The sequence below is a fragment of the Sesamum indicum genome, linkage group LG9 (genome assembly GCF_000512975.1).
Source record: "Sesamum indicum cultivar Zhongzhi No. 13 linkage group LG9, S_indicum_v1.0, whole genome shotgun sequence".
NCBI lineage: Eukaryota > Viridiplantae > Streptophyta > Magnoliopsida > Lamiales > Pedaliaceae > Sesamum > Sesamum indicum.
In genome coordinates, this window is record NC_026153.1 from 7,511,142 (window position 1) to 7,529,524 (window position 18,383).

General features: G+C 34.8%; 2 protein-coding genes across 3 annotated transcripts; one reads left to right on the forward strand and one right to left on the reverse strand.

Moving 5' to 3' along the window:
- LOC105171029 (leucine-rich repeat-containing protein 59-like) lies at positions 1,070-5,174 on the reverse strand. Of its 2 annotated transcripts, XM_011092024.2 has the most exons (10): positions 4,929-5,174; positions 4,751-4,822; positions 4,550-4,642; positions 3,725-3,806; positions 3,568-3,624; positions 2,899-2,963; positions 2,725-2,820; positions 2,490-2,576; positions 2,322-2,402; positions 1,070-2,215 (listed from the first exon to the last, which is right to left on the reverse strand). In XM_011092024.2, exons 1-10 carry the CDS (start codon positions 5,025-5,027, stop codon positions 1,454-1,456), a joined length of 1,494 nt encoding a protein of 497 aa, XP_011090326.1. In that variant the 5' UTR covers positions 5,028-5,174; the 3' UTR covers positions 1,070-1,453. The 2 variants fall into 2 exon arrangements, with proteins under 2 accessions (XP_011090326.1, XP_020552223.1); XM_020696564.1 differs by lacking the exons at positions 4,550-4,642; positions 4,751-4,822; positions 4,929-5,174 and adding an exon at positions 3,977-4,003.
- LOC105171030 (nicalin-1) lies at positions 9,738-18,266 on the forward strand. Its single transcript, XM_011092025.2, has 14 exons — positions 9,738-10,142; positions 11,770-11,939; positions 12,302-12,405; positions 13,273-13,339; positions 13,557-13,649; positions 13,724-13,888; positions 13,984-14,124; positions 14,196-14,273; positions 15,493-15,605; positions 15,700-15,760; positions 15,863-16,030; positions 16,434-16,535; positions 17,035-17,124; positions 17,774-18,266. Exons 1-14 carry the CDS (start codon positions 9,848-9,850, stop codon positions 17,834-17,836), a joined length of 1,710 nt encoding a protein of 569 aa, XP_011090327.1. The 5' UTR covers positions 9,738-9,847; the 3' UTR covers positions 17,837-18,266.

The following is an 18,383-nucleotide window of genomic DNA, read 5'->3' on the forward strand; positions in this document are numbered from 1 at the left end:
TGGAAATGTAGCATCCTATTAAATGTCGGAAGCTTTCTTTCTTCTTTCTTGATTATGAAAACCAAAATGTGGAAAACATAGTTCTACGTGTGTTCATAAATCTGACTGACATTCATTGAGTAATCGCGATTGTGATTGCTCTTTCATTTCATCTTATCTTTTTTTTTATTTTTATTTCAATGAGAAAAATAATATAAATAAGTTCGATTAATAATAATGCAATTTGCAATGTGATCTGTACATACGTATATATTTTATGGGGTTGTCTTTGAGTGTTTTGGAACTTATTAACTACTCATCCTCTTAGTCTGCCATTTTCATGGACATATATTATCAGCCGCCGAATAAGGAACTTGGAATGTGCCCAGAATTTCATACCCATATTGTCTGCTCTAATTTTATGAGCTTTACGGGTTGGTTTTAAATAGACGTCCCACTAGGAGAAAGTGCACTTAAAGACTTATAAGCTAGTAAAATTTATCATTTAAAACTAATGTGGAATGCATACCTATATCGATTAAAGTAAAGTTTACTTAGGTGTGAGATAAAAATGTAATGATAATTGTTAAGATAACCGCATATCCAACCAAAAAGTGTTTCATAAATAAACATGCGAAAAAGGATTTGGAAAATATATTAATCTTGAAATATTTCGAATGAATACGCGAGATGAGTCCGCCGCAAATTTCAGGGGATGAGTGATGAATCTCAAGTATGTTTCCATTAATTCTGAAACCGGATGAAGCACTATATAATCAAGCAAAATCAACAAGTAAATCAGTGTAGAAATTGCTGACGGGATAAGGGCACAAAACCCAAAAACTTAGACATGACTGCTCAAGACTGAATGAGCAGTGAAGTAAATTCTTAATATTAGTTAACTACGTTACCAAAAAGACCACATTGGTTTTTGGATGCTCAAGCGAATTCCATTTGATTCTTCAGACGAACACAAGAATAGTTAATACTCAACCCCTAGATACCATAAAAAATTTTGACCAAATTTTCTGTTCTGTAATAACAATAGCATTGCTGCATGGTTTCCAGCACTCAATTTAAGAGTTTACCATTACCTGGTACAAACATGAATTCCATTATGATAGAAACATATACTGAAGAAATCGAGTTTCGCTTAAATGATTCCAAATCTTACTCAATATATTCCTAAGCAGGACAAAAGATATACGCTTCTGCATTTCCTGCCATCATCAGCTCAGCTTGCAACCTTACACTCAGAATGGAGACGCTAAAATTGTTGCTGTACTAATCAGAACAAGCACGACTACGCGAGAACAGATGAGTTCTTCAAAATTCCGGAGAATCTTTAGGGTTCAAGTGAGAAATAAGGTTTTAGAGACTGCGAAAAAAACATGAGCCTCAGAGAGAATTATCCAGCATATGTTTTTCTGGGAAGCAATGGTCATCCAATTGCAGCCCAATATCGCATGACCAGTTAAATATCATCCCAAGCTGATGGCCCACCCAATCCAATTTCATCAACCTGTGACAACTCAAGAGCCGCCGGATCAACTCGCTTCCTCTTCTTCTTTTTCTTGGCTGGAAGAGTAACCAATCCAGTGGTTACATGGACATCATGACTAGTTTTAAGATCTAACTTCTTGTCAGCTATCTCGTGGAGATCCTCAGGAGCATCAGTCACAAAAAGATCCGTAAATGGAGTTTCTGCACTGTCAATGATATTCACCGTATCTCCTTTGGTCTTTTTGTGTGATTTCTTATCAGGTTCTTTACCTGTTGCAATCCTGTCCAACCCAACATCAAGCTCCTCAGCAACTTGGTTTGATTTTTGTTTCTTATGCTTTGATTTCTTTGCTTCTTCAGGAGTCAAATTCAGACTTTCTGCATTATTGTTTTCATTCTGTTGCAACTTCACTTTTGTCTTCTTTTTCTTTTCTGTGAAGTTGGTATTCTCTACAGAATCTACACCTTTTTCAACCAGTAGTTCTTTCCTCTTCTTTCGAGAGCCCAGATCCCCAGCACTATTAAGATTATTATCCATGCTTTCACTCAAAGGAGGAGTTTTGCTTGGATTCTTGTTTCTCGACGACTGATCTATGTTGGTCTCACTCCGAAGAGCTAACTTATTATCTGCCTCAAAAGAGAAGTCATCAACTTTTTCATGCATTTCTTTTCCAACAATTTTGTCAATTGGTCTGGCATTAAACACGTGCAAATTTGGCAATAGTTTTTTCACCTGCAGAAGCATTGTTCTAGATTGTAAGCGTTGTTTTATGTTGTCATTTCAAAAGTTCGGTAGTTCCCTTATATATGGAGAAACAGTATTACCGCAATAGACTTACTTTCTTCAGTAAATTTTCCTTTTCAGCAATGGGGTTCCCTTGTAGATTCAAATTCCTCAAATTAACTAATGAAGAGAGCACCTGACATGCAATAAGGGAACCAAGACCAGTGAAGGGCATATCATTTTAAAACAGAGGTAAATAAGATTACCGATAAAAATCTGTTACCTTGATATTGGACCTGTTGGTAATCAAGTTGTTTCCCATGTCTAGATTCTGAAGTTTCACTAGACGTCCAAACTCACTAGGAATAATCTGAAGGAGGATCAAGAATTAGTAGCATCAATGAGGAAAAGAAGGAAAAGGAAGCACATTTGAAGACCAAAAGAATGACAAAGGGCTGAGAAACACGTTCTAGAATGCCTACAGTCAAAATACTTCATAAATAGGTATTACATCATACCATGATCTCATTATGTGCTAAGCGAAGCTCTTTTAACTCTAGGCAGGATTTCAGGGATGAATCAACCGTTTGCAGTTGGCAGTTAGAAAGGGAGAGCTGTGACAGTGAGTGGCAATAAGATCCCTCATATCATCAAACTGATTTGAAAGTGTAAAAATTAAATCAAGAGCCTACTTTGGTGATTGATTTCAGTTTGACCAAAGAGTCACCAAGTGAACTGATAGGATTCCTGGAAAGAACTGCATAATTATGATTAGTAGGAGAAACTGTATTTAAACTCAAATATCATAAGCTGATTTAGACTATAACCAGTAAACTCTAATATATACGTATGAAAACTAAACAATTCATTGGCCTTTGTGGTACTTGTTGAATTACCAGGAAATAAAATTCCCTTCAAAGGCTTTTGAAGAATAGGATTCTTCAAACAGGCAACTTGTTCTTTTCAAGCAATCATCTTATGCCTTTCAAATATCAATATAACTTATCCTTTGTATACCCAACAGGAAAGAGAAAAGGACTCCAAGCTTGTGAGAAAACCTTATTCAATGATAAGAGAGTTTGGCATACACTGAATACATACAAAGATAGGCATATCCACAAAGACATGGTAAAAAGTAGGCCCATGTTAGTAACCAGATTATTTCGTGTTTTTCTGTTGTCATAACACAAATAAAAACTGAAAAACAGGTTTGATAAATATTTTTGTTGGTTTTTATGCAAATTTCTCAGTGTTTTATCTTACAAGTAACAAACTGGATTACCAAATGGGCCTCACTTTATACTTAAGCATAAACATTACATTAAGTCTCAAAGTTTCATTTGCTATTCAGGGACATGTACCTAGAGTGTTCAACTCTTTCATCTGATCAAGCTTGCAAACTGAACTAATGTCATTGTCTGCAAGAGGAAGAGAAACAAAGATCAGTAAGAGTATGGTGGACACCCTTAAAGCAATGCTACTTACCCGAGGCATGCACTTGCTACTCCAAGGACCTACCATTCAAAATCAATGCACGCAAGCTTGCAAGAGATTTGACCTCATCCATTGATTTAAGCTTGTTTTTTCCAGCATTTAATACCTGAACCAGAACATAACTAGAACATTAGAATACTTCAGATCATATTTCAGTACAAAACCATAGTTAAAACCCAATTTGCCAATAAAGCTAACGAAGTCAAATCATAAGAGATATGATGAAATCAATCTGGTAGGCTTAAAGAACAGGTCCAGGATTCAAGTCAAATCAACCTTCCTGCTCATTGAGTGTGAGCAAGCAATTGTTTCAAATATCCCTTGCTCAGAACCTCACAGGTCTATACAGGGTGATCCATACAAATAACCTGAATTGTGATATCATAAGTTAAGAGAGTATTTAATGAATTTTAGGATAGTTGGAAATAACATTACTGCCTACAGTGAAGGATATAATTAATAATACACAACTTCGAGATGACAAAAAGAGGCTACAGCAGATTGCAAAGGAATACGCCATTGAAGCACTGTAGAAACAAATACGACTACAAAATCAGAAATATGAAATTCCAATTTTTAAGGCCACTTGCAGCAGAAACCACTAGTGAAATATTTTATTCCTCCGCAAGTTCAATAAGGTCAATTTAATTATGATCAAGGAACTTCATACCTTCGAATAATGACTGGAAAGGCTACTAGCCCCAGTAAGAAGAAATGTCAGAAAAAAGTGAAAAGTTCAGATTTTTGTAACAGACTGTCCAAAGAAAGTGCAAATTCAGTTTCAATGACCTACAATGGAAAGTAACAAGGATGGAAGCAGTATGATGGCGGCATCATTTTTCTACTTACAGTGAGTTTAGTGAGGCCTTCGATGCCTTTCAAGCTCTGAAGCTTGTTCTGCACAACTGATAGCCACTTCAAATTCATACATGACTTCAAACCCTAAAGAATTCCAGAAAAATACACATCAAAAGAGCAACCTTCCCGAAAAAAAAAAAGAGCATCTTTACACAATTTTGGAGTACAACAACTGCTAGTGTATCTTACTACCTCAAGTGAAGTCAAATTATTGAAGCCCAGGTCCAGCCTTTCCAAATTCTTGAATTCGCTCAAGCATGAAACCTATTAAATTAAACCCCATAAAAAAACCAAAATTTCAGCAAATGCACCAAAAAGAATAGAACTTATATTGGATTTTTATAAAGAAAAATACAGACAAATGCATTACATCAGAGAGGGCTTTGTGGGTAAGGGTTAGAGAGGTTATGGAGTCGGCGTCGCTCGCATTTTTCTCTTGCAAGATTTTCTTCGAGCTCAGCACTGTCATGGTCTCATAGAAATTTGATTAGGGTTTTCTCTACTTTGCTAAAACCCTAATGTTGGCAGTGACGGTTAAATAGGGATTTAGGGTTCATGGTGCTTATGGTATTACTTGATAGCGCCCGAACAACTTTTCTAATATCCAGCGACAGTCACCCAAACTCACAATTTTACCCTTTTCTATTGTCTAAATTGTCATGTTATTAGGAGCCACATTTTAAGTATTGTAGTTATATGGTTGTCAGTTAGATATTGTACAATTTTATAATTTTGGTTATTGAAATTTTTAAACTTGTCGAGTATTATTGATGTGAATAAAATTATAATTTTGCTGACCAGACATTCAATCAGTCACCTAACCACGTAAGTGATGGTTACGGATGAATTTTAAGGATTATGGTTATGTAGTTAGCAATCAAATACACACAATTCATTAATTTTGTGCAATTCCAAAATATTTTTTCTCCCTAATATTACCAAATTATGTTTATTGTTACATTATTTTCACTGTGTAAATAAATTGTAGATGGGTCATTCCGGATAGGACACATGCAAGCATGCGCATGCGTTTCGTTTGAATAAAATCGAGATATAATTGGGGTTTTTTTGTGTACAAAAACATCCAAGTTTCATTCTTATTAATTTTGTATGCTTACAATTATGTTTTCTTCTCCAATAAAAAGAAAAATTCTTTCTGTTGATATTGTAACAAGTTGAGAATTTACAATTAAAAAGGCATATAGTAAGTTTTTTTTATTAAAGTTTTCTGTTATTTATGCATTTGAATATTCTTATTATAATATTGTTAAAAATTGAAATGTTGATATGTATTGTGAATATATGGCAGAGCAGAACACTGTTAATATTGTTATACATTTGGAGGTCAACAAATTAATTCAAATAGTTGTATTGGTTATGATCGTCATTTGATCGGATTTATAAACATATCTCGTAGTACTACATTTTCTGAGCTAGAATTAATTTTATATGAAAAGCTTGGATTTGGTAGGAATGATTTTAAGCTACATATATATTTTAAATACATAACATTTAATTTTGGATAAAGGAAGAAGAAGATATTGCCAATTAAGAAGGAACGAGATATGCAAACTTTTTTTCGATCCAGTGAATGGATGTGATCCGTATGCATTCGAGATATATGATACAACCACCTAAAAGCAAAATTTACATTAATACAACTTAAATCAATATTATTCATCACGAGATATTTATAATTATAAATAAAAGTGTACATACCGTGCAATATATAAAAGGATAGATAGGATATTTTTTCAGGGTCAATCACTATTGGCATAAGATCCATCACATTATTTGAGGGTATTGGTGCAAGTGTTATGACACGTGACCATGCTTATATTTGTAATAACTGCATAGGACGGTCGAAATTAGTTTTCCTATGCTGTGATGCCATACACAACTCTTGATACAAATAAGCCAACATTGTTGTACCCCAATTTGAGGTACCTTTCTCATGAATGTCCTCCATATGTTGTAGATATAATAACGGTTACCCATAGTATCGGGACACAATATCCCGCCAATAATGCCGATAGCACATATACGTGTCTCTTGTAATACATCCTTGAACGGGCTATCATCGTCACACGTTTATTAAGCAACTAGTCATGTAAAGCTGTGAGTTTTATTCTGGAATGTTTAAAAAAATTCTCATCTGGTCGAAACCCCAACCATTGATGGCAATACTTTTGCCACTGTTGAATAGTCCATTTTGTATGTACTCCAGTAATAAGATTACTTTCAATTAGAAGAACCCAGATGATGGCGATGTTCTGTAATATTATCGGTACTTCACCAATCGAAAAATGAAAAGTACGCGTCTCGGGACGCCATTTCTCAACTAATACAGTATTTAGGTGTGCTTCAATTTCAATGTGACCACACTGTAAAATTCTTAAAAAACCTATATTTTGTAACACCTGTAGAAAACGAACGTGATGTGGGACAAGTTGAAGGATACGAAAGATATATTACCACATTATACATATAAAGTTGTATTCGGAGCTTCTAGCACATCTTCGAATCGCTTATTAGCCTGCCCATACAACACATTTGTAGCAATTGAACCAAAATTCGCCATAATTTCACTCAAATTTTTTTAAAAAAGAAAATCATTCGAAAATGATTTTTTCACTTCAAATACAACTTAATGTTGTCAAAGTGAATTCAACTCACCTTTAAATGAGAATGAGCGTAGCTTGCATTATTTTGATTTGACCCATGCAACAAATCATTTATTTTTTTAAAATTTTTTTTTGTCACAGCCGTTGGCAAAGCTAACGGCTCTAACAGCAACAACAGCCTACTTTTAGCAGGATGTTGTTGTTTTTTTTTTTTAATTAAAAAAAGCACCGCGAGTTTTTATAACAGTGTTGTTAATTAGCAGGATGCTTTCCACATGCATATATATATATATATATATATATTTTGGCAGCACTGCTAAACTTTGCAACAGTGCTTCCTATTTTTTTTAAACTTCTTAAATTTTCTTTCTTATTTTTTTGGCATTTTTTTAATTAATTTTCCCTCAAGTTAACATTAGAGTAGTACAATGTTGTTAGCTTATAAGGTACACAAGCCTTAACATTCGGCCTTAGTATAATATAATATTGCTAGTTTATATTGTTACAAATTAGTTAAATTGATATTATACCTATAAATTATTCAGCAAATAAAAAAATAATATGCTAATATATATAAGCTGAATAAATAATACATGTTACATATCAAACTTATGTAATCAAATAAGCACAATCATACTCCACCATTAATCATACTTTTTTTTTTTTTTATCATAGTATGTACTTATTATATTTGAACACCTAATAATTTATGTTTGCAATAATATTTATTTTCGTAATAGAAATAAATTGTCAAAGAAAAAAATTGTGAGTTAAATTAGTAGAAAAAGTTATGGGTGTTTGAAAAAATAAGTTAATACTTATAATTTTATTAATAAGCAGCCGAAAGAGTTGTTTATAACTTTTGACTTAAATTAACTTGTTTAAAATAGGAGATATAAAATAAAAATATTATTTTTAGTAATAAATTAATAAATGCTTAAAATAAGCATTTGCAAGCACCTCTAGTTCTAACTTAAATTCCAAAAGTCAAGTTGAGATTGTCAAATTTTACAGTAAAGATTAAGAAAGACTTAGGACAAAATGCATAAAATCCCCCTGTGTTTTAGAAAGTATGCAAAAAATACCTTCCTGTTTTCAGAATAGGCTAAAACCCCTCTCCTATTTTGTTTTAGTCAGCAAAAAACCCCCATTCTGTTAGCAACTAACGGGAAGTGGAGGAGACGCGCATCTACTGTATTTAGTAGTCATTTTCTGCGATTTTAGGTTCATATTTAATGACACTTTGGACTAAAATACCCATCTATGGGTCTATATAAAATACAAATGGCTTTTTAGTTGTTTTGTGTTTTCCTTTTGCTATTTCTCACCTTAAAAAATAAATTAAATTTTTCCATATTAAATTTAAATTGAAATATTAAATTAAATTATATTTAAATTAAAATAATTTTATAATTGTTAATTATTAAATCTAACTATTATTTTTAATTAATTAAAATATATATTTAATTATAATAATAATACTAATTATTATTATTAATTAGCCAAAATATTTAATTATTAGAATTATTTAAAATATTCTTAATTAACTAAAATAATTTTTAATTAATTTTAAATTAATTAAAAATTAAAAAAAAAGTAAAACGACAATTTTACGCCCTTTTTAGCCGAATAGTTGTTCGGACGAATTTTCAACAGCCAATGGTACTATTCAAATACTCTCTTCAATACGAATATTTCCATTCATTCAATTTGAGTTTTCGTAAATCATAGAGAGTGAGCTCAAGTCACAACCTCCGAACATGTTTGCCATCAATTTGTCTCCGTCCGGTCGAATCTCGATCTCAAACCACTACCATCAGACTGCGAGAGTGGTGGGGGGGGGGGGTGGGGGGGTTGGGGGGGGGGGGGGTGCTAAGGGAGTAGGGTGGGTAGTTAGTTTTTTTTTTTAAAATATATAATAATAGTGTATTTTTAAAATTTTAAATTATTTATATATAATATAAGTTAAATAATTTATTATTTAGACCTTTTATTTTTTAAAATCTAACAGTCGAGATTAATTGATTAGATCTAACGATTAGTATTTGATAAAAAAAGATTCAACGACCATTAATATAAGAAATAATATATAATAAATAAGGGTATAACGGTTATTTTTTAAAAAATTACCATTGTTATTTGGATTTAACGGAGATGGGTGGTTGAGCTAAGTTCTACAAAACACAAGAGGCTTTTAACCTATTTTCATAACAAGAGGGTCTTTTTTTGCAGATTTTTTAAAATACAGGGAGATTTTATGCATTTTGTCCAAAGAATTATAACAAAAAGTTAATTAATCTCAATAATAAATCAAGGGAGATATATGTAATATCTTATTAAGTGCGGAGTGTTAAAGTAATTGTTTTTATTAAAAAAATATTTATCGATCAAAATACCCTTAACATACTTATTGATACAAAATGATCATCCTCTAATTTTTTTTTATCAATAGTATTTTAAAATTAATAAATTTATTTTAAAAATATAAATTCTTATACTTGTTTTTACTTTTTACCTAAGTTAAATTAGATAATAGAAATGAGGAAGCAGTCCCGGAGTCGGCGGAATCCGAATTCCAAACACTCCCCGGCCCCAGACATCACATTCTTTATTACTCTTTCAGATCAAACTCAAAGCTCCACACTTCTTCCACACCCGCCCTCCAATGGCGAAGATACAGAAATCGCAGCCGTCACTGCTGGTGGAGCCGGTCTACTCCTCTGTGATTACGCTGCTCATCGTAGTCATGGCCTGCGTCGAGCTCTGCGATGCCGTCACGGTTGTTGATGTGTACCGCCTAGTGCAGTACGATCTTGGCGGCGTGCCTTTTGGGTCCCGTTTTGCCGCTCTCAACCACCACGCCGGCTCCTCTCTGTTTTCCTCCTCCGGTGCCGCAGCTGATCTCTCCCGCACTGTTCTTATCCTCCCCGTCCGCGAATTGAATATCACCTTTATTAGAGGTCCCTTGCTTTCCTTCCTTTCTTCGAACTCCTTTCTTTACTTCTGCATTGTGTTCCGGAACTAGGTTTTCAATAAGCTCACAAGATGTTTATAGAGATAAAGTGGTTCCTTTAGAACTACTCTATCGAGTAGAGTCGGCCGTTTTTGTGATTTTGGATTGTTTAAGATGACATATGAAGTTTTAATTGCTCGTAGAAATGGTTTTTAGGACTCGAGCATTTTCTGAGTTCTTGACTTATTCTGTTATTGATGTGGGTTCCGAAAGTGGTAATACTGCTTCTCTGATTACTTCACAAAGATTGACGACATACAATGAGAAAAGAACAAAGGTCAGCCTGGCAAACTTGTTGAGCCAAGAGGAACTACAGTTGTTAGGATGTCAGTATAGGAAATTTGGATTGCAGTTCCGCAGTGGAAATGCTGAGGTTAGGTGGTGTTGAGACAGGTTTCATCTATTATAATTTTTTGTAGGTTGTTACCAGAATTTAGTGAGGGCTGTTTCTGGTCAATGCTGTACACTAGGTTTGGAAGTTGTTTTTGAGTCTGTTCAGTTGACAGTTTCCGACTTTGGCTATCTTTTTAATGTGAGCTTGAGTTTCAGCATGTAATCATATTCTTGTAGACAATTATTATATAATTCTGAATCTAAACTGGAGTTCTGTTACTCTGAGAACTTGGAGTCAACTGGCTAAATGCCTAAAATGCTACAACTACATTTTGTTCGAGTTGGTCTACTTTGTCTTGGAACTATAATTGATTGATATACCATACTTTACCCAAAATCAGCAGAACGTGATAATGAAACGGCAATCCTGCAGGAGATTATGTTCTTTTTGCCTCTTTTCATGGTTTGCTCTGAAACTTCCACACATTTTTGGAACTTATGTTTTCTTGATGATGTAGATGGCTGTTTACATGCACAAACACATACACGCAGTCTTTTTTTGGAATGCTTGTATAATTAGCATTTTCATGTTGTGTAATTGAAGAAGAAAAATAAAGGAAAATTTGGAAAAAGTTGTAACTTGCAAGTTGCAAAAATGCTGATGTTAGCTCCAGTTGGTGGGGATAAATTTGATTAACTATCGTAATTACGTATGTGAGTCTGATGCCATATCTATATTCTTTTTTGATTGTTGTCTCGGATAATTTGTACTCCAAAATGTCATGTTTCTTTCTTCATGGATCAAGATCGACATACAATTTATCATGATATTTGAGTACTTTCTGCCATACTTTTGTGATTATCATTTCAATTCCACTTCCATGTCTTTCAGTTTACTTCTTTGCTTTAGGTCATAGGAAAGCGATTATTCTCTCAACTTTGGACCACTAAAGTCAAAGTTTTTCTGGCTCTACTTCTGTTATCATCGAGATTACCCTGGATTTGTGAAAAAGTCAAATCAGTTCAATTCATTTGAGTTACTGGTCATGTTTTCCGCTTTTCCAAACCACCTTCAAACTTTTGAATTTCGTATGTGGCGACCAGTTTCAAAGTCTCAAATAGAGTTAGCTTTACTATTAGTTCTGTTCAATTCTTAAATAGTATAATTTGGATTTATTGTATGTGTTCATCCTTTCTATCACAACCTTGGGACCAACTTTTCCTTTGGCATCTTATGACAGAATATATTGGACAAAGGAAGCCGTTAGGTGGTTTATTGCTTCTCCTTCCCCCAGTGTCTAGTCCACAACACACAGACATTGGGGGTGGAGCTGATCATGATTCTGCAAAAGAACTTGTGAAGGAAGTTTTAATTGAAGTGGAACGGTTGCTTATACATACAAACATCCCTGTGAGTGGAAAAGATTGCTTTCTCTTTTGTGAGTGCAGTCAATCCTGCTGCTGTTGTACATTGAATGCCTGCAAATTGTTTGATGGACTTCTTTTGTTCGCTTCATCGAAGTTATTGTATTTGCTCCCAAATTCTCTATCAAAGAGAAGAGAGAGAATATAAAGTTTGGTTCTTGAATTCAAATATATGCTTCCATTGGTACAACCGTACAAGGATGGTTAAGTGTTTTATCCGTAGCTTTTGGCAAATGCCGGGCTTACTGGTATTTGAATTGACACTCAAAAAGTATTTTACTTGTCTTGTTTTGTTCCAGCAAATCATATATCTAGTTTCCTATCTGATAATGTCTTCTCATGTTTCAGTATCCTGTGTACTTTGGTTTTGAGGATGAGCATGTTAATGCTATGTTAGCTGATATCAAGAAGAATGATGCTACTGGTCAGCCAGCAACTGCCACAACTGGCGGGTTAGTTGATTATTCCAAAGCAATAATGTCAGAGGTTATTAATATCTAAAAAAGCACGTTATATTCTGCTCTAAGCATATTTTAACTGATGAGGAAGTGGTTCACACTCCCTCCACTCCCCTTCACAGCATACACAATTTATGGCCTTCTGTTATTGGTGGATAGAAATTCAAAGTTGAGACTAAAATAATCTTTCCAGGTCTTTTGAGTTGATGTCGCTATATTATTGGAGTTTAGCAGTGAATTATTGTTGGATAGTTTGTTGTGTGTATTACGTCAAGTTTACATTGTTACACACGCTCATGCAGCCACACTTTTCTGTCCCTATGTGACTGTAAACTGAATGCTTTTGTGGCAATACTTGCTGTCTATACAAATAATAAATCATAGGGCCATGGTTGCAGCAACCCTCTTATGCCATCTCCAATAGGCTTATGCAATGATCGCCATAATTTAATCTCCTTTTCCAGCAATAGTAAAAGGGTGAAGAAGCATATCTTACTGGTTTGTAACTGCTAATTGACTCCACATTTTGGAAGATTAACTCCGTTCTTTGACTTGCAAAACAAATTTATGATTCTTTACATGCTATTGCTGACAATATTATTTTACCAAATATACTTTTATTTAGTTTGCTAGTAATATGTCAACACGTTTCTGAATATTTTGGCCCATTTTGTGGGTCATTATGTTCTATTTTTCTCAGTTGTTGATGGCTCATAAGATGCATGAAATTATCATGAATACTCATGATTGTTCCAGTATTTCTTGATGCATTAGACTTGTGCTTCTTTAGATCAGATTAATATGAGATGCCAACTTTGCACAAGCTCTATTATAGTTGACGCCTCATCCAACATGTTTCAGATACAAGCTTGTGGTTGCTGCACCAGAGCCCAGGAAAATTGCCTCTCCCACCATTGCAAATATTCAGGTTCTAGTTTTGCCTTTTCACTTTCTATTGGTGTGGGTGAAGTCAGTGTCATTGAGCTTCAGTAAGCTGCAGTATAGGATTTGAAGACCTCAATATCTGTTCAAGTTGGCATTAGTTTCAATGATTTCTGAGCTATCATTGCAAGTTCAATGGATGATATTCTTCTGACTATGCTTAAACATTATTTATGTGTTTTTCAAATCTTTTGATATGTCAGGGGTGGCTACCGGGACAGAAAGCTGATGGAGATTCAAATCAACTTCCAACTATAGCTGTAGTGGCATCATACGACACATTTGGGGCTGCACCAGTTAGTAACTATTTGCTTTGAATTTTTTTGCTCTATTGACAGTAGACAGTCTTATGCTATCTTAATGCTGACAGGCATTATCTGTGGGAAGTGATAGCAATGGAAGTGGTGTTGTGGCACTACTTGAAATAGCTCGATTGTTCTCAATTTTATATTCAAATCCTAAGACAAGAGGAAGCTATAATTTACTCTTTGCACTGACATCTGGAGGGCCTTATAATTACAATGGAACTCATAAGGTGCTAATTTCCCCAAAATGATTATTCCCTTTCTTTTAATAAGCATATGCCAAGGATGTTACATATCATTATAATTTATTTCCTTCTCTTTGTAGTGGCTTCATAGTTTGGATCAGCGTTTGCGTGAGACTATTGATTATGCTATTTGTCTAAATAGCATTGGCTCATCTAGCAATGAGTTATGGATTCATGTGTCCAAGCCTCCGGAGAATACCTACATCAAGCAAATTTTTGAGGTTAGCTGCCTCCCATGCACTGAATTCGTTGATCGCAATGCTTTGTGGCTTATTTATTAAATTCTATTCAGGGTTTCTCCAGCGTGTCGGAAGAATTGGGGCTAAAAGTTGGTTTGAAGCACAAGAAGATTAACATCTCTAATCCTCGGGTAAGTAGCATTTTACTCTTAAACTTGGAAACCTAAATCTGCATTCTCTACGCATAATCTTTTTGTTGAAACTTAGAACTGCTTGGTTCTTAAAAAAATCTACAGGAATTGGCATCATGAAATAGAGCTATTTAAGATGTCTTTCTTGTTGGTCACTGGGTCTTTTGATCAGTGATTGAAAATGTTTAACTTTCATTTCTAGATGATAACCAGTGCAAGCCTGCATGGTACTTGACAGAATTTCCTTTCTCTTTTCATATTAGCCACATGAGGGTTTGTGCCCAATACGTTACAGTATATCTCCTGCGCACCTTCTCTAGGAGTCTCTAGTAATCTTCTTTTATTATGCTTTGCATCAAGAACAGGTAATGCTCCATTGTGTATCATTTGGGGGTCCACTAAATTTTGTTGACACAGCCACTAACGAAAAGATGCTCGTCAAGAGCCTTAAGTTATTTCATTTGAGAAATTTGGATGTTTTGTGGCTCTTCTAATTGCTATATTTATGAACTATTCTTTCATAATAAGACACTTGTTGGCAGTGAAGAACAACGCCAATAATTCTGTTAGATGATGTTTCTAACTGCCTTTTGTATGTCATCTGATGTTTCTTGCAAGGGTCATCAAGAAAAAAGAGCTTCTGGGACTTGGAGACTATTTACTCCTTTACTAGCATTTTCACTTTAGTGTGAATGAGATGAATCTTTATTTCATTTTATGTTGGGTGAAAGAGGTTGCATGATGCTGGAACCCTTCGAGGATATCTGAACCCTGCTAATCGCAATATGATGTGAAAGTTAGTAAAAGTGATTGAATGCGTTTACCTTTTTATTTGTCTGCCAAGAGTATAACTCTGATTGCTTGCAGTCTTAACTGACTAGCCACAGTGTTCTTCTAAGTGCCTTGACGGCAACAATAACATTTTAATCACAAATTCCATCAACTGGATCTGAAGTCTTGAGAATAGAAGCAAAATATCATGGTTGTTTCTGTGATAGTAGAAGCTTAGGTTCCGTTTAGTGGTTTGTAATCTTAGTGATAAGTGCTTTTATTGAGTTCCTGAAACTATTTTGTCCTGCTAAGTATTCTCACATACGAAGCATCTCTTTGCCTGCAGAATGAAGATATCATATGTGGTTCTTAGCTTGGTTTTTGTATTTTCTCCATAATCTTGAGAAACTTTCTTGGTTATATTGCTTACATGGTTAAAGTGTTCTAGGTGGCATGGGAACATGAGCAATTTTCTAGGCTGAGAGTCACAGCTGCAACACTATCGGAGCTTTCTGTTGCACCTAATTTTCTGGAAGCTACTGGAGGCCTATCAGATAACAGGTTGTAATTCAGAATGCGAAGCACTACTTTGTTATCAAAATCCCTTTCCTTTCTTGTGTGAAGTATCACTTGCTCAAACTCTAGTTCTTTACAGAAATTTTGTTAATGAAGCTTCGATACGGCGAGGTGTCAAACTAGTTGCTGAAAGTCTTGCAGTAAGATCCCTTTTTCATATTTCCTAAACAGATTCTGTTTTTGGTATGGATGTAACTAGGAACGATTCTCAATTTACTAATATTTTGTCTCTTGTATTACAGAGACATATTTATGGCCAACAGGAGAAAGATATTGATATATTTGCAGATGATAGTAGTTTATCCTTAAATCCTTCTTATATACGTTCATGGTTAGCATTTTTGTCAACAACTCCTCGAATGGCCCCATTTCTTTCGAAAAATGATCCTCTTATCATGGCTCTTAAACAGGTATGACCTGCTATACTTGTTATCTGTTGGTTTGTAATACTTGCCGAAAAGGTTTTTCCTTTCGGAACCATTCAATTTTTGCATATTTTACTTAAAAAAAGATCATCACCGGTTTCATACCACTGAGAATTTTGCTGCTAAGTAGAGAACCTAATTTCTTGAAGCACACTAAAATTAACTTCAACTGTGAAGTATATCACTAGAGACTAGATGCTCTGGTTTTTTAGAGGTCAAACTCATAGGTGGGTTTTTGGTTCGATTTTCTTGTAATACCCTTATGGTTGAATGGCCTTGCTATTGTGTCCTTCCATTTATAAGATTATCTGTAAATGAACTCCCACTCTGTGAACCATTTTTGCTGCATTTGTCCTTCTCATTGATTGTTGAACTTATTAATCTGAAGGAATTAGCAGACCACACTGTTGAGGTGAATATACAACAGGAAGTACTTGATGGGATGTTTACTTTCTACGATTCAACAAGCGGCAGGCTACATATCTATCAGGTGTATATTCAACTTAACCTCCCCCCACTCCTCACCCCCACCCACAGCAAGAAAAAATTGCACATACTAAAATGCATTTAAACAGCAATAAAGTTGTTGCAATCAACATTGCTACTTTTGGAAGTTCCTACTCCTATTCTCATATTCCAAATTTGTTTTTTTCAAGTCCTTTGCCACTTAAATTGATTCTTTTCTTAGGTTAAGAAATGTCTATTTCTGGTTCTGGGGGATTGCAAAGCTTTAAGTTGCTTAGTTTACAATAGAGCAACTTGGGCTCTGGTGACCAGTTAGCCATAAAAATGTTGAAGACTAGTGATGAATTCTTATTTACTTGCTTCTCAGAGACCAGTAAATTACCGCATTATGCTGTACCTCGTCGGAATGGCGTCATTTCCAATTCTGTATCTCAAGAAGCCATTCTCTCTTCCTTGTGAGCATGGCATCTGCATGAAATATCGAGGTCGCTACCTGGACTGATGGTTATGATCTCTTGCTGCAGGTTGCAAGCGTGACCTTTGACCTGCTCTTGCTGCTGGTGTTGGGATCGTACTTAATCACGCTGTTCAGCTTTTTGGTTATCATTACTAGGGTATGGAAACAAAATTTTCTCCATCCATTTTAAGTACTCTTTCCACTATTTGGGTTGAGGCCTTAAAAATTTTTAGTCTCAAGCTCATTCAAAGATCTGAGCTCGAGCTTGTAAATTTCACCTCCGGTTCTAGCCCGAGTCATTTACAGTCAAATCTATTTTAATATGAACTCCAGCTAACCTACTATAAAAGTAATTCTGATATTTGGTTAATACGAGTTATATTGATTGCCTTTTTAAAATATGAGTAAAATATTATTATTTATTATCTGTTGTTATAATAATCTGACCTATAAAGTTGAAATATTAAAGTAGCTAATATAATAATACAGAATTAAAGATAATATAAAATTTATGATTATCACATTTGTTATTGTCATTAAGAATAAAAATGCTATTACTAATTCAATTATAGTATAATTAAAATATAAAAGATGAAAAAGATAAGCTCCTGACCCAACTCGTAGCTTTGGAAGACTTGAACTAAGCTCTTGCTGACCTTGAGCTCGAATCAAGCCTCAGGCTAGTGAGCTGGCTCAACTCATTTCATAGCCCTATTGGGGGAGATAGTAGAGCTTCATTTGTATATCTCGATACTAGTAAACAACATTAGCATAGATCTAAGCTTGCTGCTTATGTCTTTCAACAGGGTCTTGATGATCTAATCAGTCTATTTCGTCGGCCCACTTCCCGCAAGGTAAAAGCAGCTTGATTGTGGAGCTTGAGTCAGTCTCGGCGGATTTATTTTTGTAGCTTAATACCAAACATAGATCTTGGATGCATCTGTAACGGGCCATAAATGGGTAGGCTGATCTAATGTTGTCGAGCAAAGTCTTTGGCATTCTCATGAGGCACTTCACACCTATCTTTTTCATCCCTCATTCATTGCATTAGGAGAGAGATTAGCTGCTAGCAAAAAGTTTTGCTTAGACTAGTTGTAATCTTATTTTCCGTTATGTGAAGTGGAGCCTGCATGGCTGTTTGACTGAAGGCAAACTTATGACACAGAGCTATGCTGTAGTTGGATACTTGCACTATCCAAGTTTGGTGATGGTTGTTTGAAATAACTCCAGTGAACTGAGTTCAGTCTCTCCATGTTTGAAATGAAGTGATCAGCAAAATCTAGAAACACATGTTGCATATATACGGGAATGGACTAGACTGCTAGATTTCTCACACTTTCCATGAAAAGTGTAGTATTCTAGTGTTTACCTTGAAATCTCCTGTTTGAACCTTTATGATCTTAGTTCGCAATTCTG

What these genes read in the sequence shown, in the direction of transcription:
- LOC105171029 (XM_011092024.2), bottom strand. Translation starts at nt 5,027, where the DNA reads ATGACAGTGCTGAGCTCGAAGAAAATCTTGCAAGAGAAAAATGCGAGC. An exon ending in GCGTGCATTGATTTTGAATG is followed by an intron (nt 3,625 to 3,724) that starts GTAGGTCCTTGG and finishes TTCCTCTTGCAG; the next exon opens with ACAATGACATTAGTTCAGTT. An exon ending in TAGCACATAATGAGATCATG is followed by an intron (nt 2,577 to 2,724) that starts GTATGATGTAAT and finishes ATCCTCCTTCAG; the next exon opens with ATTATTCCTAGTGAGTTTGG.
- LOC105171030 (XM_011092025.2), top strand. Translation starts at nt 9,848, where the DNA reads ATGGCGAAGATACAGAAATCGCAGCCGTCACTGCTGGTGGAGCCGGTC. An exon ending in CCACCATTGCAAATATTCAG is followed by an intron (nt 13,340 to 13,556) that starts GTTCTAGTTTTG and finishes TTGATATGTCAG; the next exon opens with GGGTGGCTACCGGGACAGAA. An exon ending in GGAGGCCTATCAGATAACAG is followed by an intron (nt 15,606 to 15,699) that starts GTTGTAATTCAG and finishes AGTTCTTTACAG; the next exon opens with AAATTTTGTTAATGAAGCTT.